Genomic DNA, 22,810 nt, shown 5'->3' on the forward strand with positions numbered 1-22,810 from the left:
TTTGCTGGCAGAGAAGAAAAACAGTTTTTCTTCCCCATAGGAAGAGGTTGCTTAACAGTTTCCATTTTGCTATATATTAAAGCATGGTGAAAATTGTTAGGAATTACACCATACAGTCTTGGCAGACATTTATGCAGCTATTAAAATCATAGGCTGCCAGAGCTGGAGACAACCTTCCACTTCACCTCCATGTTAGGGAAATTGAGCCCAGCACCCTCCCAACCCTGTTTCCCAGTATTTCCCACTCCCCTTGAGACTCCACTAGGCTGAAAGAAAACAATTAAGGTCTTGTTTTAGTTGTGATTAACATAACTTGACCTTTCATCTGACCCCACTGCAATCCATTTTTTCATAGCATTTAAGGAACAAAGAATCTTTTCTGTTTTCCACAAAATCCTCCAAATAAGTTACCTCTCGTCCTTAAGGGACAAAGTCCCATGCAGGAAACATAGCAATTTGTTTGACTTCTAGCCAGTTGAATGCATAGGGTTTTGATGGTCTTTGTTTGCTGCTAAAGCTTCCAGCATCCTAAGTAGGTAGGTGGGTAGACAGTAAATTCTAAATTGAGATGATCACTTAATTGGAATTTTTTAAAATATTTTTTTAATTGTAGATGGATACAATAGCTTCATTTTATTTATTTGTTTATGTGGTGCTGAGGATCAAACCCAGTGCCTCACACATTCAAGGCTCAACCACTGAGCTACAATCATAGCCCACTTAATTGGAATTTTTATCTTTCAGGCAAAAAGGTTAGGTGGTTAGACTGACCAACTAAGGTTTAGGTCTTTCAGTATAACTGATAGGTAGCCTATGTGTGACAATTACTCTTCAAAAGATCACTGAATAAAGTGATCAATACCTGCATGTGCAGTGAGGGCCACACTAAAGATAATTCCTTTTTTAACCAAAAGAAAAATGCTTTAAAGCCATATTAATGGTGTTAGTGTGGGAAGAGGGGTCCATGGGGCATTCCAACATGTCATCATCCAAAGAAAAAGAACTTTTATAATTTCCAGAATTTTAAAACGACTATAATCACTTTTACAGGGAACGAGCAGCTGCCAACAAACTAGTCCGTCGTACTGAGAAGAAGCTCAAGGAAATCTTCATGCAGGTTGAAGATGAGCGTCGACATGCGGACCAGTATAAAGAGCAGGTACAGGAAGCGGGGCAGGATGCGTGTCCGCCTCCCTGGAGGTGCTTCAACAAAGGGCCTGGTGATAAATGAACCAGATGCCACAACGTACTGGCAGAATGAAGAAAAATGCTATTTGAGATTCTTAATTCTAACATTTGCACTACCGTGCCCACCCTGTGTTCCCAGCAAGCTCTCCTGGGGCTAGGGATATAGAGGCAGCAAGATGAGGGGGCAAGAGCAAGTCAGTGAGGCTTTGAGGTGTGAGACTAGACTCGATTTCAGTTATCATCTGATCACCCATTAGAATGTGTACCTTAAGAGTGCAGAGATTTCCCTTAGTTTCACTCATGGTTATCTCCCTGGTGCCTGGATGTCATTGGGCATAGTTGGCAGGCACGGAATACCATCTGGCTGGAAGGGGATGAAGATGTTGAATGGAAACTGAAAACTAGTGCACTGCGCAGGCACGGAGTGCTCTTCCTTGTGTGTAGCCAGGTGTCCTAAATGTGGCATGAGTCTGCACCCACTGCAGCCTGGGTGGCTCTGTCCAGCTCTCCCCCCTCTGCTGTGATGATGAATCTTATTGCTGCAGACACTGGGCAGGAAGGTGGTCAGAGCTGAGGATTTGCTGCCTTTGTCCCCTCTGGACCCTCCCCTTTGGGCGCCCTGCTCATCAGGCACCCCAACTTCTCCTCCTGCCCGCACTCAGAGTTTGGCAATTCTGAGTGGATGTGAGCTGGACCCACAGGTGACAGGCCAGTCCCTGTCAGTTTAGGAGTGAAGGATCCAGTGAGGCAGCTCTTAGTGCTCATGGCCCATCTTCCAAAGTGAATATCAAAGTAGTGCATCTGAAACACTCTTGCTTCACCAGAGCTGTGAAAACGCACGGTGCAGCCTCATGCAGCTGCCAGTTGTTGAAGCTGCTTCTGCATTTTACAAGAAATGCTGAAAGCAGTTCCTTTTCCTAATCCCATGGGTTTACTCAAGTTGAGTAATGACTGAGTCATTTTTCCGCAGGAAGCTCATAGGTGATAAAGCAGTTCATTTTAAATTTTGTGAAGAATTTGCTCTGTAGACACTGGCTTTGCTGAGAGAGGCAGCCAAGTTAAAAGCCATAGACCAGCCCCCGAGGGAGTATGTGTGTGTAACTTCATGCAAAGGTATGCACACATGCGTATGCTTACAAGGGTCTCTCTTGGAGCTTGCTCACACACATGCGGGGTGCAGAGAGGCTGACACAGAATTCATAAGTTTGCTGTCTCGGTTTGTTCACTCCCCCAAGATGGAGAAGGCCAATGCCAGAATGAAGCAGCTTAAGCGGCAGCTGGAGGAAGCTGAGGAGGAAGCTACCCGTGCCAACGCATCTCGACGTAAACTCCAGCGGGAACTGGATGATGCCACTGAGGCCAATGAAGGCCTGAGCCGCGAGGTCAGCACTCTGAAGAACCGGCTGAGGTGAGTCCTGGTGGGGGCACACGAGCTGGCTGGCTGGTAGATGCACACATAGACCATCCTTAGGTAGCCATCCTTCCTCTGAATCACTGCATTCAAGATTTCTGGCCCAGCAAGTAGCACATGCCTATAAACCCAGCAGCTTTGGGAGACTGAGACAGGAGGATCATGAGTTCAAAGTCAGACCCAGCAATGGCGAAGTGCTAAGCAACTCAGTGAGACCCTGTCTCTAAATAAAATACAAAATAGGGCTGGGGAGGTGGCTCAGTGGTTGAGTGCCCCCTGAGTTCAATTCCCGGCACCCCCCATCCCCCCCCAAAAAAAAAGAAAAAAAGATTCTGACCATCACATAGTACATGGGAAGGAGAAAAGAGAGATAGATCCACTCATTCTTTGCCACGGCTAGTGGACTGAAGCAACATACCACAAGGCTGGAGAGTTAGGTCACTTGTCTGCTCATGTCCAGACAACCCCATGCATAAGAGGTCCTGGCCTCCATTCAGAAGCAGAGCAGGAGCTCCCCATAGGAACTGGCACAGTCGGCCCTCAGTGTGTTCCTCCTCTGTGCCAGTGCGAGGACAGTGTGTGGGACAGATGGAGTTCACCTTGCTCCCTAGGAAAAGCCAAGGAGTCAGCAACTGGCCTATGAGCACATTTGACTCCTGCCCTGCTGCCAAGAATGGTTTTACAGGATTGTGTTGAGTGTGGGGAGAGGCAGGTACTGACTGAACCCCAAAAGCACTTTACCACTGAGCTACATCTCCAGTCCTTTTTACATTGAGACTGGTCTAAGTTGCTCAAACTTGGAATCCTCCTGCCTCAGCCTCCCAAGTTGCTCAGATTATAGATATGTGCCACCACCTAGTTTTTACGTTTTTAAGGATTTGTTAAAAAAAAAAATCTTTTTATCTGGCCCTTTTATCAAAAATGTTGGTTAGCAGGTAGAGTTTGCTTTAATCCATCTTTCTCACCATTTTCATCAATCTTACATTGAACCAGATCATCCCCAGGTCTCTGAGGACTGTTTCATGTACACTGTGTGTTGGCCAGGGTGCCCCTGGGCGGGGACAGTAGATTGGACAAGCACAAAGCCTCTCCGGGTGGTACCCATCTCCCACAAGGCCATGTGTCCCAAGGACAAGACTCAGCATTGCTGAGGGTGGATCACCATGACGGTCGCATGTTCTTATGCATCTGCCCATGCGCATCTGCTTTCTCTTTTCCCAGGCGGGGTGGCCCAATCAGTTTTTCCTCAAGCCGATCTGGCCGGCGTCAGCTGCACATTGAAGGAGCTTCCCTGGAGCTGTCAGATGATGACACAGAAAGTAAGACCAGTGATGTCAATGAGACACAGCCGCCACCATCCGAGTAGAGGCACAGGAAGCCAGAGGAGGCAATCCAGTGGGACAGGCAGGAACTCCCGGGCGCCAGCCTGCCCGGGGCATCCTACAGAGTGAGGAATCAGCAAGCTATGGAATTCCTTATGGAAAGATCAACTGTGTCTTAAGGCTTTCCGCCTACACAGACTGTATCCCGCTTCAGATTAGGTACAATTGCTCCCCTTTTTATATATATACATACACAAGACACACACATATTAAACAGATTGTCTCATCGTTGCATCTATTTTCCATATATTCATCAAGAGACCATTTTATAATACATGTTAAGAAAAGAACCCTTTTTAAAGCAAACTCCAGACCCTTCGTTGCCAGTCGCTGGGTCGGGGGCAGCCCCGTGGTCGTTGCTCAGTCGCTCTGCATGCTCTCTGTCAGACAGACAGGTAACTTAGTTCTGTGTTCATGTGGCCCTGACTCCTCGGCCGCATCCAGTCTTAGAACATTGTGGAACTTAAACCGCACTCGTATCTCATTTTCTTCAAATAATGATCACTATTTCAGTGAGCAAACTGTGAAAGGGGCTTCGGAAAGATTAGGAGGGGTGGGTTGGATTGGGGGAAGCTGCATCCATTTGGGGTTATTATACTCATCTCCCACGGGGTGGCTCTGCCCCTCAAGTTGGTGGTGTCCCTGCATCTACTCATGTGAACTGTCCTGCCAGGGCTGGTCTGTGCATAAAGAGGGTGGTGGCCACGACACAGCGGAGGCCTCAGGTGGCAGCCATCCAGGGACTTCCAGATGGTCTCCTGAAGCATCTGGCTTGGCCAGTGCCCCCTTCACTTCAGGAACAAGCTGCCACGGCCCCCACAGGAGCTAGCAGAAGGCCCTCCCTCGCCAGCCAGGCCCTTGTGCTGACTTTGCAAATTCAGCCGCTGCTTTGAGCCCAAAATGGGAATATTGGTTTTGTGTCCGAGGCTTGTTACAAGTTTGTCAATGAGGTTTTGAGGACCTCGAGAACAGATGCCACCTGCCTGAATGTTGACATGCCCGTGGGTGTGAATCCTTCTTCATTTTTCCTTTTCCCTTCCTTTTGGACAGTGTTACAGTGAACACTTAGCATTCTGTTTTTGGTTGATAGTTAAGCAAACTGACATTACAGAAAGTGCCTTAGACACTACAGTACTAAGACAATGTTAAATATATTGTTTGCCTCTATAACAATTTAATGTATTAAGTTTTGACTGTGCTTCATATCATGTACCTCTCTAGTCAAAGTGGTATTATAAACATTCAGTGACAACAAATCAGTGTTAATTATAAATCCTTGATCCTCTGCAATGTGCTTGAAAACACAAACCTTTTGGGTTAAAAGCTTTAACATCTGTTAGGAAGAATTTGTCACGTGGGTTTGGAATCTTTGATTTCCCCCTGTATGAACTGTACTGGCTGTTGACCACCAGACACCTGACTGCAAATATCTTTTCTTGTATTCCCATATTTCTAGACAATGATTTTTGTAAGACAATAAATTTATTCATTATAGATACTTACGCCTGCTTATTTACTTGGAGGAAAAAGCACCCGTTGAGAATAAACAGACCTCAATAAAGAAGAATAATCGTGAACATGGAACCTGTTTTCTCACCTTCTGTTCTCAATATCCCATCTGTGACTTGACTGGAGGGGGGTTAGCTACACTTAAAAGATGGTACAAGGTCCACTGGATCTTTCCTCTCCCAGAAATTACTCAATGGCACGCTACATCTCCAGGCAGTCCTGGCTCTTAAGTCCTGTTGTCACCAGTGACCTGCTGTTGTGTGGATAGTTGGGGAGGGAAAGGACACCCGAAGGTGGGGCTGGAGACCCTTCTGCCAAGGAAGCAATTCAGGATGGTTTGGGTCATCAACCAAAGAAGGTAATCACTGGATTAGAGTACTTTAAGAGGTCCAAGAAGTTTCAGGTTGCATCTTCAGACAGGATATACACTGAAAGCACTTTGGGAGTGGATTCGAGCAGCTAAAGTTGGAGAGAAATCCCAGGCAGGCAGACAGGTTTTTGGGGGTTTTTGGCACCAGGGATTGAACTCCGGAGCACTTAACTACCTGAGCCACATCTCCAGCCCTTTTTTTAATTTAAAGTCAGGGTCTTCCTGAGGTGCTTAGGGCCTCACTACATTGCTGAGGCTGGCTTTGAACTCACAATCCTGCCTCAGCCTCCTGAGCCACTAGTATTACAGGCATGTACCGTCACACCTGGCCAAATAAGATTTCTTGCTCCATAATAGTCTTGGCTATTAGTCAAGTGTAAGCCCACACATCAACCTGGTAAGAGGTGCGTGTCTAAGCTTCTTAGCAACAGTGAGGACATGAGGAGGACAAAAGTGCTCCCTTTTGTTCGCATAGGTAGTTGGAGTTCCAGTGTTGCAGCTACCTTCTCTCACCCACATCCAATAAATTAGTCCAGGAGTTCATGGACTTATGGGAATTGTTTGTCTCAAAGAATTCTTTCCTGCTGGCTGGCTTGACTCTCCACATCAGCCCACCAGAAGAAACACTCTCCATGGACTGATTCCAGTTCCAGATGCCACAAAGATGCTAACTAGAAGGAACCTTTCTTCATTAAAAGTACATTCATGATCTAAGAAAGATAGTTCATAACACCTCTCCCAAGCATTAGGGCACAAGGAAGGTGGACTCTTGAGAGTGCTAGCAAGTCTTAAGAGGCTGACCACCTTTCACCAAGTAGCACAGGTCAACAAGAGGTTTAGGTGGGATGAAACCATGCTGGAGCTTTACCTCAAAGCTTCATGCAAACTAAATGTTCCATCTTTGCTATGTCATAGGCACTATTTTTTTGTTTTGTGTGTGTGTGTGTGTTTAATGGTTCTGGGGATTATTTAAACTACTCTGGTAGGGCTAACACCTTTCTCTAGCCTGCTGGCTTGATAACACTTGTAAAACTCTGAAGTCTCTAAAGTCTCTATAGCCCACCATAAGTTCTTCCTGTCACCAATTTTCCCCATCCCTGGCAACCCCAATTAAAATGAACTATGGGCCATAAAGCCAAGTTATTCTGGCCAGCCCTCCTGTGGCGCTGGGTATGACGGTCCCACAGCCCCTTTTCCCTAAGCCAGTGATGCCAAGGAATAGACCTGTCCCTGTCAAGACTGATGGAGGGCTGAGGTTAGAGCTCAGTGGAAGAGCGCTTGCCTAGCATGTGTGAGGCACTGGATTTGATTCTCAGCACTACATATCGATAAATAAAAGTCCATTGACAACTAAAAATATATTTTAAAAAAAAAGACTAGTGGAGAAAGCTTTCAAAACCACCCCTTCCTACCCTGCCTCACCTCTCAAAACCCAAAAGCCAGAACTGGCCACAGAATGGACTCTGGAAAGGAGAAAGGAGAGGCATAGCTCCTCTTTCTCTAGTTCTGGAGACCTGAGGGGAGGTCCTCTCTGCAGACTGCCTTATCACTCTAAGAGGGATACGATGAAGTCCCTCCCCACCTTTCTGGGGTAATGTGAACCAAGAGCTTTTCCAAATCTTGACTGATTTTAAAAATGTCCTGCTGCAGAAGTCAGCACCAGACCTCGCAGTCCAGTCCATTCCCATCATTTGGGAATCCACCAAATGTGCAGTGTCTTGTTCTTGTCAGAAATCTAACATGAAACTATCAAAAGGGTATAGTTACCTGATGATTACATTTTCAGAGCTGGCGTCATCCTACAGTTGCAGTGCGTATGTACCATATGCAAAAAGTGTGAGCATGTCCTTCGATTCCTACTGAGACAGGAAATTCATGTCTGATTCATTACAGCAGTGGGATCTGTTCAGTTTTTCAAAGTAGCCCAATCATGGGCTCCATTCCAACTGACTGGATGTCATGAAGCCTTATTTAAGATTTAATGCGACACTGGGTCTGGGGGAAATCAAGCAGGGTGCTGCCTGCTCCATATTGTACTGTGCAGATTATAAAATACCTCGGATCTCATGCATCTCACAATCACTGTCAGCAGGTGGCAGTTGGGATGTGGCTATCACCTGACTTCTGGTAAGATCAATATAGCCCAGCACCAAAACTTGCAGAATGCGTATCAGTAGCTTAGAGGAAAATTCTGGAGCCAACAGTGGAAACGCTTTTCAAGAATGCTATATCACCAACACTCAGCACAACACACAGGGCAGCACTGCTTGGGGAAACAAATAATGAAAACAATGGGTCAAATAGTAGTTCAAAAAAATAAAGTAGTTCAGAATGTTGGACTCAGAAGGTGATGTTTTATGAATCTCGCCTTTTTCTTTTTGTATATGAATTAAGTGTGATAAGATAGAAATCTGAAGAAGTTTAAAAGCTAATAAATTTATAAGAAGTATAAATGGTGGGCTGGGGCTGGGGCTCAGCAATAGCACACTCTCCTGGCATGTGTGAGGCACTGGGTTCGATCCTCAGCACCACATTAAAATAAAGGCATTCTGTCCATCTACCATTACCAAAAAAAAAAAAAAAAAGTCTTTAAAAAAGAAGTACAGGGCTGGGGCTATAGCTCAGTGGCAGAGCACTTGCCTTACACGTGGGAGGCACTGAGTTCGATCCTTAGCACCACATAAAAAAATACACAAATGCTGTCCACCTACCACACACACACACACACACACACACACACACACACAAAAAAAAAAGTACAAATGATAAGCATTTTCATAGTTCTAATTGGAACATTTTTCTTAGTGGTTCGCAAAATATAGGTGTGTCTTCTAAGCCCTGGTGTCTGAGATTCTATGAAATACATAATACTCTCTTCAAGGCCAGGACTCAGGGACCTGGAAAGCAGCAGCTGTTCCTCCTCCTCCTCCTTTTCTACTACTATTTTTTTTAAGGTGTAGATGAACTCAATACCTTTATTTTATTCATTCATTCATTCATTCATTCATTCTTTTATTCTTTTATGTGGTGCTGAGGATCAAACTCAGTGCTTCACATGTGCTAGGCAAGGGTTCCACCACTGAGCTACAACCCCAGCCCCGGGAAGCTTCTAACATTTCTCCAGGTATGAATGAGCTGGTCACTGGGCAATCAGGGAGCTACTGCCTTGTGTTGCTACTGCTCGAAAACCTTGAACTCTTCATCACACAAGGACAATGGATAAAAATCAGTATTCGGCCAATTTTCAAAAATTAATCTGAGCAACTTAAAGTAAAAAATTTAGAAGCCACAGAGTAAGCCATCTGCATCCTTTGCATTTCAATTTCCCTCCCCTAATAAAGTTGTCATAAGCATGTTCCTGTTTGTGTCCTTCTCCATTGGTCATTTTCAGTCTTGTGGGTAAGCAATGGCTGCACGCTTTCAGGGGCTCATCCTGACCATTCCCTACCAACCAACACTGTATTACAGCCATTGAAACTTGTTTGATTTGTTCTTACCATCACAGAGTATGAAAAGTAGTTTTCATAGCTTATCACATTGTTAGAATGATTCCAGACATACAGAATAGCAAAGAAACCAGTGACATGAAAGTCCACCTCTTCTACATTCCAGTTGACAATGGGATTAACAGTTTTTTTCCTAGTTAAATCACATTTTTTTTTTTTTAACCAAAGCAAGTGTTTCTTAGCTCCATCCTCTACTATAGGAAGCAGCAGGGCTGAGCTTCATTAAGACATCACTCATCTGTTTCCTCAACCATGTCCAGAAAACCTACAGCCCAGGCTGACCAGCCAGCACAAGTGAACCCACTGCCCTCTGCCAGGCCTCCACCCGCAAACCATGGTCCAGGCAGCATCTCCATACTGTGTCATGGAGACAAGAAACTGACACCTGATCAGAAAACACCCCATAAATGGAAAAGTTCAAGTTCAGTGTGTAATATGTATCCCTCGGGGGAGGCTTCCTAAAGAGCTGACAGGAAACGCTAACAGAATTCCTGTAGATGCAAATGAACAAAAGGACCTCGAACACCCCCCCCCCCCGCAACACGAACCCCATTTGATCCCCAATTCAAGCACTATTAAGATTTGTTCAGGGGCTGGTGTTGTGGCTCAGTGGTAGAGCGTTTGCCTAGCATGTGTGAGGCACTGGGTTCAATTCTGAGCACCATACATAAATAAATAAAATGAAGGTCCATCGACAACTAAAAATTATATATATCTAAAAAAAAAGATTTGTTCAGTTTTCAATTTTGCCTCTTCACATGTACACTTATAAAGGAAGTCTGTTACATTCATATTTACTCCATTATTGTTTTTCCTTAAAATTCAAAAAAAAGACTACTATATTCCCATAAGTTACATTTTTAATAATCATGGGACCATTTTTCAGATAAGGTGCTTAAAGTCACAGGAAAGTGACTTTCAAAGATGATTGCTCTCCTCTACTCATTTTTAGAAAAGAATCACATTTTTTTTTTTTTTTTGGCTTGGCTTGGCTTTAAAAATTTGTCTCAACCTTTGGGGAAAACAGAGAAAAACAACCATGAAGGAAAAACTTGAATGTGAAAGGGCTTATCTTGGTGTCTTCCAACAGTGAAATCAACGGACTGCTTAGCCCATCCCAACACTTGCCCATGTTCCCTCCAGCAGCCAGGCAGGTTCCTCAGTTTTATTCAGGGAGGAAAGGGTGAGGTAGGTATAGGGTGCTCCCTAAAGCTGTGGCTCTCTCCCAGAACACCTTCTCCCATTTTCCCAAATGTGCTGGCCTCCATCCCAGCTCTCAGGAGATGCTAATGGCAGCTCTGAAACAGCTTCTGAGAGAGGCAGAGTGAACAGTCCAGCAAGAGCGGGACATGGAGGGAGGGAGGGCTGGGGGAACTGGATTCCTCCTGCTGCACAGCTGTGCTGCCCCCACAGCTCATCATTTCCAAGCCTTCAAAACCTACTCACCTCCTGAGGGAAAAGGCAGACCACAGAAGCTAAGGCCAGCAAAGACTCAAGTTTGGAAAGGCATAGTGGGAAAAGACACTGGCCTCTTTCCCATCTTGGCTTTGCTCTGAGCTAGCTGTGTGAGTTCCAGGAAGGCCAACTCTTTGGGCACACTGTCCCTTCTGTAAACTGAGGAAAAAATAACTATCCTGCTGGGCTCAGCCACTTCCACATGGCTCTCCCATGCCTCACAGGGACTCCGGACTATGAAATGAGTTAGTAGAGTTTCTGGCCACTCTGGGCTGAAAGGAAGAGGAACACTGGCTCCTACTCTCATCCAGGAAGATGTTTCAGGAGCGAGGGATGGGACTGGTGGTGAAGTAAAAACATCTGGAGGCAAGAGGCTGTGCTTTGCCATCCGGAAGATCAGCTGCTTCCAGGTGAGAAGATCACGTGGACCCAGCGTGGAGAGGGCTCATTCCTGACAGCCAGGCAATGGGCAGCCCTAGGAAGAAATCCATTCAGAGGAGATCTTTAGCTAAAAAGGCAAACAGTGAGTAGCAACATTCACACCAAGTTGCAAATGAAAAATTACAAAGCAAAATATTGAACAAAAACATCTAAAAAAATGGATGAGGCTGACGGAGCCAAACAGTTTCCTTACAGGGCCATATGCAAAGGGCTACTACAGTCATGAGGGAAAAAAAAAAAAAAAAAAAACAAGTGAGGGTCTACTCCCAAAGGGACTAGAATTAAGTCTAACATCATACTACTACTCTTTCACAGATATAGCCCATGGTCTTTTGGACTGGTGAATACATGGGGCCCATCCCCAGCCATCAACCAACTGATCAACAATTGACAGAACAGTCTGGGTGAAATGAACCCAGAGGTATGCAGCTGCTAAGGAACTGAGAAAATACTGGGAATCCAGGGATGACAACTCAGGTTTCCAAATCTCATCCTTGCTTAAACCAGAGTAGCTCTGCTTGATAGGTTTCAGATTTAGGATTCCTACATGAACAAAGAGGTCTGCTAAATGCCTAAACCACCAATCTAATCCAATCCTTCCAATGATACTTGGGCAAGAAGCTGGGAGTTACTGCACATCAATGGCAAATACCTACAATTCCCATGACTCCGAAGGCTAAGGCCTGAGGATTACAAGCTTAAGGCCAGTTGGGGCAACTTAGCAAGACCCTATCTCAAAATAAAAAGTAAAAAGGACTAGGGAGCTCAGTGGTAGAAGCACCCCTGGTTGAATCCCCATTACAGCAAGAACAAAAAAGCAATAAGAAACTTGGAGTTTTCTTTCCTTCTGCTCTACCAGCAGAGCTGGGCACAGCACACACCACTGCAAATGCCTTTAGGTGAGTCAGCTTATAACAAAATTTCCAGCAACAGTGAATGACAGGCATTCCTTGACAGCAAAAATATTTGAATATGTATCCTACTTAACACTTCTTACTCACTTAAGACTTTGACTTTTCATTCACTTATAGTTTTAAAACTATGAAGTATGCCATATATATATGCTGCTGTAAGCTAGCAGTGTTCAAAACCTGACGTATTCACCCATACCCCCAGTTTACACATTTCTTGGCATGTTGCCTTGTACTTGGAATCACACATCTAGCACCTTCTCTCACTTGCTAGCACTAACCTGAGAATAACAGGAGACAAGTCCAGATCCAAGCAACTTGTAATCCCAAAACATTTGTCATAAGGCCGCACAGCTGGAGGACCAGCTCCTGGATCTATCCCAGTTAGTTACCCCATGACCTGGCAAGCCCCATCCCTCAAAATCCTGAATCTTCCCCCAGATTTTCACATGGGGCCTGGGACATTCTTGGGCTGCCCCTGGAAATCAAATAGAGCTGGTAACCAGCACAAAGAATTATCATGAGCACGCCTGTTCCCTGCACATCTCCCAAGGCCACCTGAATCTTCTTTGTCTACTACACAGCTGCTGTCCATCTGCACATCACATATCAGAGCAAAAGAGACACTTGAACTTGGCCTTTGTACACTCCAGCTCTCTCTCACGGGATGGCAGGAACCCAATAAAGCAACCTCAATCCTTTTTTTTTTTTTTTTGTGAAATTTATTGTTTCCACATTAAAAGATTTTTTTTGAGGGGAAGTATTTTCTTTTTTTTTTTTCTTTTTTTCTTTTTTTTAGCCACATGATGATCCTATACAGCTGCCCCAGAGAAGGACACCATCATAAGTCATTAACATGCCATGTGAGTTCTGAATAAATAAAAGCTACAAAGCCCAAGTTATATACAAATATCTTAGGCAATAATGTTTACAAACCTATGTACAATAAAACAAATGTAAACAGTAAATGCAGCATGAGAGTAACCAAAGGATGCACAGGGACAACCACTTTTGGTCAGTCTGCCACCAGGAGCTGGCACCAGGCAGCCCCCGGAATCAGGCTACTCAATCCTTCCCAATGCAACTGGACGGACCCTCAGAGGATAAAACAAAAATGTTCTGAAGATGGCATTTAACTGAAGGACCAGAAAGCTGGTGAGGAAGTTGCCACCCACCTCTGAGGCACATGGACGACGCAGCAGCATGGAAGCTCAGCCCTGTGAGTGCCCAGGCCTGGAGGTTCCTGCCACCTGCCATTCAGAGGGCATCTTGCTGCTTTGGAGGCAAGCCTATGGAATGGTAACTGCTTACATAAAATCAGAAGGTATAGACAATGTTTCCCTAATTCAGTGACCTTCCTGACTCTGCCAGAAACAGTTCAAACTGTGGGGATGAAGTTGGGGGACACATGATCATGAGCACTGAAGATGCATGGGTGGGAGCTCAGGAGAGGGCACGTGTAAACCTGATTTGGGGAAAAACTTCTAGAAGATCTGCAATGTCCTAAACACAACTAAATCCTATCAGTACAGCAGAGTGGGGGCTATGAGGCAGGTGTGATGAATGATACTTCTGCATCCAGTAACCAAGTAATACACGTATGTATCACCTTGTGACCCACAAAAGTGCAATCATGTGAAACCAACGGCACTACGGCAAGAAGAAAAATAGCCAGTATTGATATCGCGCAGAGTCCTGGGGCTGGGCAGGGCCCAGCAGCCGCCACTGCATGCAGCCTGCCCTCTGCCAGCCATGGGGAGGCAGATGGAAGGGCACAGGGCTGGGCCCAGGCACCAAGGGGTGAGGCGTGGGTGTCCTGGGCTGTTGGAGGAGGGCAGGAGCCCCCACCTGGAGGCCGGGCACTCACACACTGAGAGGCAGCATACCCGGAGCTGAAGAGGGGCGCGAAGAGCCCAGACCAGGAGGAGGAGGAGCTGGGTCAAAGCCGTTCACTGCCCTGTGGAGTGACCATAGCAGAGAGAGGGAGGGAAGGGAAAGAGAAAGAGAGACTGTCATTTAAAAGTACTCCACACACAATAAGAAATTAATTTGCTTTCTCTTTCTCTAACTAGTCCTCACCTGGCCTACAGTACAATCCTGACAGCCCAAGGATGAGTGGCATCCCAAAAAGCATCAGTTGGCCAGATAATTGAGAGTACATTTTTAGTCTGGGATACCCAGACCCACATTGACCCACCTGAGCAACTTTGTCACACTGACCACTGCAGCCACAGTCCTGATTTTTTCCCCACAGACCAGATCTAAATGACTGGCAATAGTGAACTAGTTAAATAAATGATTGTACGACAACACAATGAAATATCATACACATTCTTCAAGTTTTTTAATAGCATGGGAAAATATTTAGAATGTACTTAATGCTAAATGGAAAATGCCTATGCTCCATGATCTTAAGAAAACAATATATAACCTAGATTCTACAGTGTTGTGGCTCTTATGTACACAAATAGAGAATGTGTGGATTCTATATACACATACATTATATATGCACATACATATACATACATGTATTAATATATCACAGAAGTAGAATTTAACAATCATTACCTTTCTTCCCTCTGAATACTAAGTAAATTTTGTTTACTACTTTATACTTAATTATTCTCCAAATCTCTTATAAATAATAAGACAGAAAAAAAATAACTTCTTAAAAATTGTTTAGCAAGCAAAGTCAATTGGGTAGGCTTTTCTTTGCAGACTCATACAAGGACCCCAGCCCCCGACAAGCACCAGCCCCCACACCCAGCAAGGTCAAGAGCCCCCAGCCCCACCACCTGGCAGCACAGCCACAGGAAGCAGTAAGGAAGGAATGGAGGGAGGGGCCTAAAACCTCTCTCAGGAGGTTACTTCAGCCTTTTCTGTCCTGAAAAACTTCCAAAGAGAATCTGTCCCACTAGCAACTGCAGGGAGACAGCCAACTGCAAGGGGCTGCACTGTGCCTCACCTGCCTACCACTACCCTCCACTTGCTTATAGAATGGGTCCAGGAGCTGACCCAGGGAGCTGGAGAGAGAAGGAAGGGGTGGGAGGTGTTACAAATTCCTCCCATAGACTACAGTTTTTCATCCTCTGAAGAAGCAACTATAATCTCAGAGAAACAGGCATATAGAGACTTGACAAAGAACCTGTGACTACTCTGAAGAATCAGAGTTTGTACCTCAAGAAAAACACAACCCAGCAAGCACATGCCTATAATCCCAGTGGCTTGGAAGGCTGAGGAAGGAGGATCGAAAGTTCAAAGCCAGCCTCAGCAATGGCAAGGTGCTAAACAACTCAGTGAGACCCTGTCTCTAAATAAAATATAAAATAGGGCTGAGGATGTGGCTCAATGGTTGAGTGCCTCTGAGTTCAATCCTCAGTACCCCTCCCCCCCCCAAAAAAAATCAAACACATTTGGAATCTGAAATCAAGCCACACACAAAAGAAACTAAGAACAATGGATGGGAAGCTCCGATGAATGTGACTTCACTCTGTTGTATAATGTTCTACTTCAGTGATAGACAGCCTGAATTTTCCCTTTTCTTTTTGGGATAAGGGAAGTCTGATTTTTGAGCTTCATCACTTAGAAACTTTAAATCATCTTTCCTCATTCTCCCAAGATTACATGCCTATGTTGTTACTGAGGCTGGGGGCCACATCCTATGTCGTTGTAACAGTCATCTAATAAGGCCATCTGTCATTTGTCTGGTTAGTCTCAGTATCCCCGATTCCTGGCTCCTCCTAGAAACCTCAAGAAGAACAAGACAAAAGGCCTCAGCTTCCAACATGTGACTTAGTTTCCTGGCATCACAAATCACTGTGATGGGCCAGCTTTACTACAGATAGCCACCAAATCTCAGCAGAGAGGGAACACTGTGGGTTGCCAAGAAGAATCTGGCACCTGGTCTATAGGACATACAAAAGCAGCAACCACGAGAGTGGGTCCTTGCAGGTTGGGAGGTAGGTTTCCAGCAGTTTCATGTTAGATGGACTTTTAAAGAAATATCAAGTTTATCTCCATTTTATAGAGCTAAGGAAACCAAACAGAAGGTATAATCATGAACTCAAGCTCACCCAGTGAGTTGTGGGGAAGCTGGGCCACAACCTGCCTCCACATGCCCAGGGCACTAGCCCTTACCAGCCTCCTCTGGTCAGAAGCCACTCAACAGTCATCAGCAAGCAGTCACTTTGGTGCTCCCAGTGGACAAAAACTCTAGGGGGAAAAATAAGCAGTACAATCCAGGATAAAAGGGCAAACTGGAACTAGGTAAGTAACTTCTCCAAGTAGAACTCTTGACTTGAAGGTGGGTAGAGTACAGAGAAGAGGACAATCTGCCGGGTCTCAGCATCTCTCTTCTGAGTCAAGAAGTTGGAAGTAACAACAAATCCCATCAAAATGGACAACTATAATACACTGATAAACATATTTGGGGAAAAAATGGGAAATTAGAACCAGAGGAAGAACACTGATCCTATAGGTAGGATTTTCAGTCAGGTGAGGTCCCTCTGGGGAACTACAAAGGAGAAAGGATCCCAAGAGAAAAATCACCTCCATATGCATCAGAAACAGCAAGAGTCAAAGGGAAATGTCCCAGTGGACCACACAGCACTCAAAAGAACAGGCAGGGATGGAAAGACAGATCTGAGAATCAACTATCCAGGTTGGGCACAGTGGCTCATACCTATAATTCCAGTGACTGGGGAGGCTGAGGCAAGAGGATCACAAGTAAGACGCCAGCCATGGTAACTTTAGCAAGACCCTTAGCAACTCAGCAAGACCCTGTCTCAAAATAAAAAGGAGCCTGGGGATGTAGCTCATTGGTGCAGTGTCCTTGGATTCAATCCCCAGTACCAAAAAGAAAAGGTTCCCAACCTATGAAATTTATAATTTTACACAGCATCTAGTTAAGGAGTCTGAAAAACTGAGACTAAGAAAAGGTGCTACAATCAGTTGTAAAATGGCAACATAGTAGTAAAAAGGGGAAATGAGCTAATGCATGTTTAGAATAAATCTAAAAACAGAGATAAAGGAGGGAAACTCTTAAATCTGCCAAAGAAGGAGGTCAACACACCTGAGAAGTCTGAGCTAATTCAGAAAAGCAGGAAGCACACTCAAGGGCCTGAGTCACCCTATTTCAATGGATAAACTGAAGCTCCGAGCAGCTCCAATTCTTCACCCGCATTGTGCAAACTGAAATGCAATTTTGAAACTAAGGCAGATCTTATACACGCATCCCATCTGCCATTCTATTTTAATCTGGGAACACAAAAGCAAGCACACAGGCAAAGGAGTTCATAATTACTGATGCCTGATTTAAGAAAAGCAACTGGAGAACAGGAGGAGCTCTATCCCTCTGAAGAAAGTCCAGTGTGATAGGCCACCATGCCAATCTACTGAAGTTTTATTTCATATGGCTGAGATAGTAATAATGGAGCAATGGTATTTAGTCAAGTAAAATAGGATCTTGAAAGCTCTCTCATGGGCTGTAAGTTGGTTAGAGCTGAATCAGCCCCATGCAGTTAGTAAAACCAGTTTGTTAATGTGTCTTCTACCACACACCATGATTAAGAAATAGGGAAAGAGCACAGCAAACAAATTCAGTTACCCATGAACAACGTGGGAAATATGACTTTTTCTTGCCTAATAAAAAAAAAAGGAAAAAACATTAAATAGTAATACAAATACTATTTTCACATTGTGCCCTAAAATTAGTCTATGTCCACCTACATGAAGCCAAAAAGAAAAGAGACTGGTTTGCAAAAATAGAGTAAGTGATATATAGGAAACTGTATCAAATTTATGGAGAAAAAAGTTTTGGAGCAAATTCAACTTACTATATCACATACAAAATTTGTATCCTTTTAGATGGGGACATGAAGGACTTTAAGGTGGGGGTGGGAAGAACCAGCACAAGAGGGCAGAGCAGCCTGCATTTGAAGAACTGGCAGAGAGATCCCAGACTAGGTAAAATCTTGATTCCAAAAAATCCTCAACCAGGGTTTACAAAATACAATGTACCCAGTTCATAGATAGTTTCATGTGGTAAGGCTCATTGCATCTGCTACAAGGGATGAGAAGGTGGGGTGAACCTAATCACCCTGCCACACAAACTTACAAATAACTCCTCCCCCAAAAAACCCTCCTACAGGTCTCAAGGATAACTGGTGAGCTACAATGATCACTACAGCCTCCTCAGGGGCAAGGAGTAGGGCAGGCAAATTCTGGAGCCTAGAGCTTTTTTAAAAAGGAGCCTGTTCAAGATGATGAAACTATAAACCATACTTCTACACTTCTATAAAGATTAATTTCCCTTTTTTTTCCACTCTGCCAGATTTACTAATGGATCTGGGAATTGAGATATTTCCCTCCTTTCCTTTTGCAGCAGGTACATGCCATCTTGGTTTTTGTGTGTCCATAAGGTCAGCAGAAGAAAGATTGGAGATAAAAAGGTAGGCAGCCTGAGGCTGAGGCTGAGGCAGGAGGACTGTGAGTTCAAAGCCAGCCTCAGCAACTTAACAAGGGCCTAAGCAATTCAGTGAGACCCTGTCTCTAAAAAAAACACAAAAAAAGGCTGGGGATATGGCCAAAGCAGAGCATTAATGAAGTGAAAACACAGCAAACCCACAGATCACTCAAGCAACAGTCAGTTAGTATTGCAGTGTACATATACAATCCATTTGTCAACTAATCCCAACACTTGATTGAATAAGGGCCAGCCCTCAAAAGCATATTTCTCTTTTGGTAGAAATAATACAATATGAAATTCATATAATTTAAAACCAAAACCAAGTACCACCTGGAACTAGTTCTATTGGGAAACACCTTTCCCAGCTCAGTCTGGGAAACAATACCTACATTGCATCTAGCCTGCTTCCTAGGAGCGGGGGGCTCCAGCAGAGAGCCCAAGGCCACTCCAGCTTTCAGCCTACTTTGGATCCCCTACATTTCCCCAAGAATAGGTTCGTCTCTGGATAATCGCTCCTCTATGACCAGAGGCAAATGAAAGGCAGGAGCAATGAGCCTGAACAGATCGTGTTATCCCTCCCTCCCTGTTGTGACCATCCTGAGGCACTCCACACACAAAAGCACCCGTCCAGCCAATCCAGTTCTGGGTCTTTCCTGTTCTCATGTCACAAGATACCTGAGGCCCATCAAAATATATGCTTCCAGACAGAGATTAACAACTACTCTACTGGAGGTAATTAGAAGTTGCAGGAGAAAATAATTAGATCTTATTTCCAATGCTCTTGAAGACTTCCCTTAAACTTTCTCCTTATAAATTGAGGGAAATGGTTACTCTCATGTGAAATAAATAAATAAATATTCCATGTATCATTCATTATAGTATAAACACCGGGTTAACTCCCCAAGTTTTCCTGAAACTCCTAAACCTAAGGAAAATTAATTTTATACTTACCCCACCAAAGAAACTACAAGAGTTAGAACAGAGTTCTGATTTATATATTGATATTTTTCAATGTATTTTTAAAAGAATATCTAAGAAATGTACATACTTCAGGGCAGAATTCTCTTAAGGCACAGAGACAAAACAACACTACTATGGACAGTAAGGATGAAAAATAAGATCCTTTTAAAAATAGATTGTGTATCAAACTGGTCCTCTGTAAACATTCTGTAATTATTGAGGATAGCAGAAAACATAAGCTCTTTAAGAAATTGTGAAAATTTCTAGAGTTGTGCCTGCATTTCTTCCACACAAAAAAAAACAAGGAAGAACTGTCTTCAGGACTCAAAGCAGAGACAATGGTAAGGGATCATGGGTATCTCAGCGGCTTGTTACAGTAACAGCTACCTAAAGTAACATGGTCAGCATTCCTAGGCCACAGGCCCTAACTAGTTTCCCATATTAAGGCATGCCCTAACAGAAGGATAGTCATGCAATGTTTTTTAAAAAATCAGGTAGAACAATATGTAATGATATGGAAAGATACAGGCAATGTAAGTCATGATAAAAATGATACAGAGCAACATTTAAAGTACAATCCTGTGTGTTGCAAAAAGCTTACAGCAGATGCATAAAAATGATTTTACATGCCTAAGAATAACTCTAAGGAATGCAAAAAAAATAGTATAGCAGAAAATAGCACTTTTAAGTTCACAAACTTATATACCAACTGCATTATTTTATTAAGAATATACCTCTGCCTTCAATCTTATGACAATTTTTTTTAAAATCCTCCCAAAAAAGGTCTCCACTTTATACAGAAGTTGTATCTCCTAAAATGAATTTGATCCAGTATCTAATAATTCTGGATTTTATATTTTTCTAAAATTTTCAGATAAGGGATTTTCTCAAGAATTTTGAATATATTCATTTCTATCCTTTAAAAAGATTCACCGAGTGAATCATAGGCCATAAAACGTGGAGAACTGGGACCACAGCTAGCCCTACAGAATCACCCAAGCCCAGCACTGCTGCCTTCAAGGGTCTGCTCCCAGAACAGAAGCTGCACACTCCAGGCACCAGAGGCACAGACTCCACAGAGACCAGAAGACGACAACAGATTTCTGTCTTCCAGGATTTGAATGAGAATTGGTTTTGGGTTTATCAAACTGAGTGTATGTTCTCAAGACTCATAATCTGTTGACTTTTTCTGAAACATTACTACTCCAAAACTGATCACTTAAAAAATCCAGGACTTACCCTTTGTCAAAGAAAGACGTGTGCCCTGATCGAGAGAACTTTGTGCCATTGCTATTCATCACTCCACAGTTCACATTCCCTGAAATATAGGATTTTCGTGATGCTTGGTCCTTTGCAAAATTCCTGCAAGCTGCTAATTTGGATTCTAAAGCCTATGAAAGGAAGAAAGAATGATTTGGTTGTCAAAACAGGAGATGTAGAGAAAATTTTGCATTTCAAACTATATCTATTTCAAGCTTCAGCCTTTGCCCTCCTGGTTGATAATGGTGGGTTAGTTAAGCCATGACCGATCACCTTTCTAATAGAAAGAGGAAACACCTATATGGACTTTATTTCTAAAGAGCGCAGAGTATTTATTCCTGTCAGTCTTATTGAGGGATACAGACACAATTCCCACCTGACAACTAAGAAAAATGTGGCACAGTAGGTACAGACAGATCCCAGGTCTCTTGACCCCATCCATTATCTGTATTGGTTGGAGTGAGACGTGTGTGTGTTGGGAGCAAGCACTATAAAGAATCCAAAAACATAACTTGAGAATGTTTTTAATGCAGCCAATTCTTTGTATAGGTTCTTCTGACTAGTTTTTCCAATGCATCAGAATGGATACAAAAGCATTTACAACAACCTCAGAGGAAATTAAAAGTCATTTTATTTCTGAGAGCACAATGTTTAACTGATACTCTTTGTCTATAATTTAATAAGTCACCTGAAAATAATACTGGCCCTTTAGCATTTATTTCTAAATTGAGTATTTTTACTTTGTACCTGTCATAACACCTAGCAAGTGTCAGGCTCTACCAACTAACAAACTACATGACGAGAATTAAAGTTTCTCATCTATTTCCACATATGCAGATATCACCAACTTCCTCCTTCCCATCAACACTCTGACAAATCAAATACCACTCCCCAAAAAGGAAAATACAATCCATGGCCAAAACAAAAGGGACAAAATATATAGTCCATTCCTGTCATCCATGACACTAAAAGAATAGAAATGCACAGATAAATTAAATCCGAAGATAACATATACTTCACTTTGAGAATCCACTTGGATATCCTACTCCTAAAATTTCAATAAGACTGCTTAGAAAACAGCAGTAAAAACTTCCTGAAATTTTTTTTCTCCTCCCTCCTTCCTATGACAAAAAGTATAATGAGCTAGTAAAATAATGACAGAAAGGAGAAGAGAGGTAATGACATTATAAGATAAGCTGAGTGAAAATCATTTACTGACTTGTAAATATACACATCCACAGTAGACACTGAAAGTCATGAATTCCCTATATTCAGTGAACACACTTGTCTATTCATTCAAATTATTTTCTGAGCATCTGCCACATGGAAGGCACAAATTTTGTTTGAGGCATCAGTGACACACACAAGCGCAAGCACTGGGGTCTTTTCAAGGGAAAAGGATAATCTAGAGGCTAAGATTCAGATATCATCCACACCCAGCGATGAATAAATTCATGGTTGTGAATTATAAAATCAGAAAATCAAGGATGGAACTCTTAGCAGAACCAGAAAGGGCAGGCAAAGACCCAACAAGATGACTAAGAAAACTGGGCAAAAAGGTGTGAGCAGCCATTAAAAATGTCAGGGAAGCAGAGGAAAGAGGACATTTCAGGGAGAAAAAAAAGCAGGTCAGCATTGACTGTTTCAAACAAAATTAGAACAGCACACACTGGCTTGACAGCACTGAGATCACCAGTGTGCAGGTTTAGTGGATTGAGCAGGGAACAGAGCCCAGACCAGAATGTCTAGGGAGTTCGTGCGTGGTCAAAATGCTAACAATAAACATAGACAGGCTTTCAAAAGTCTTGGCTGTGAAGTGAAGAGAGAAGGGTGATGGCTAAAGAGACATGCAGTGTAAAAAGAATGAAGAGCTGCTTTATTTTTGCTTTTAAAGATTAAAAAAATAAATTATGTAAGGGGCTGAGAGTGAAGGTCAATGGTAGGGTATGTG

The 22,810-nt window shown here is 43.4% G+C and overlaps 2 protein-coding genes across 6 annotated transcripts in view; one reads left to right on the forward strand and one right to left on the reverse strand.

The window, feature by feature from the left end:
* Myh10 (myosin heavy chain 10) overlaps positions 1-8,260 on the forward strand; it is a 140,259-nt gene extending 131,999 nt beyond the window's left edge. For both annotated transcript variants that reach the window (XM_026390473.2, XM_026390474.2), the window contains 3 exons: positions 1,051-1,159; positions 2,424-2,596; positions 3,821-8,260. In XM_026390473.2, the coding sequence (XP_026246258.1) occupies positions 1,051-1,159; positions 2,424-2,596; positions 3,821-3,965 (427 nt within the window). In that variant the 3' untranslated portion in view covers positions 3,966-8,260. The remainder of the gene's footprint in view (positions 1-1,050; positions 1,160-2,423; positions 2,597-3,820) is intronic.
* Ndel1 (nudE neurodevelopment protein 1 like 1) overlaps positions 1-22,810 on the reverse strand; it is a 61,574-nt gene that overhangs the window by 14,799 nt on the left and 23,965 nt on the right. The window contains exons 8-11 of one of the 4 annotated variants that reach the window (XR_003300933.2): positions 20,839-20,990; positions 17,779-17,813; positions 14,060-14,130; positions 11,284-11,296 (exon numbers count right to left, since the gene is read on the reverse strand). Coding sequence is in view for 3 of the 4 variants with exons in the window: in XM_026390475.2 (XP_026246260.2) it covers positions 11,241-11,296; positions 14,060-14,130; positions 20,839-20,990 (279 nt within the window). In the remaining variant the exon portion in view is untranslated. Of the gene's footprint in view, positions 1-10,311; positions 11,297-14,042; positions 14,131-17,778; positions 17,814-20,838; positions 20,991-22,810 lie in introns of those variants that run through there. The other 3 variants (XM_026390475.2, XM_026390476.2, XM_077801416.1) reach the window with 3 other exon arrangements.

Source organism: Urocitellus parryii, chromosome 7 (genome assembly GCF_045843805.1).
Source record: "Urocitellus parryii isolate mUroPar1 chromosome 7, mUroPar1.hap1, whole genome shotgun sequence".
NCBI lineage: Eukaryota > Metazoa > Chordata > Mammalia > Rodentia > Sciuridae > Urocitellus > Urocitellus parryii.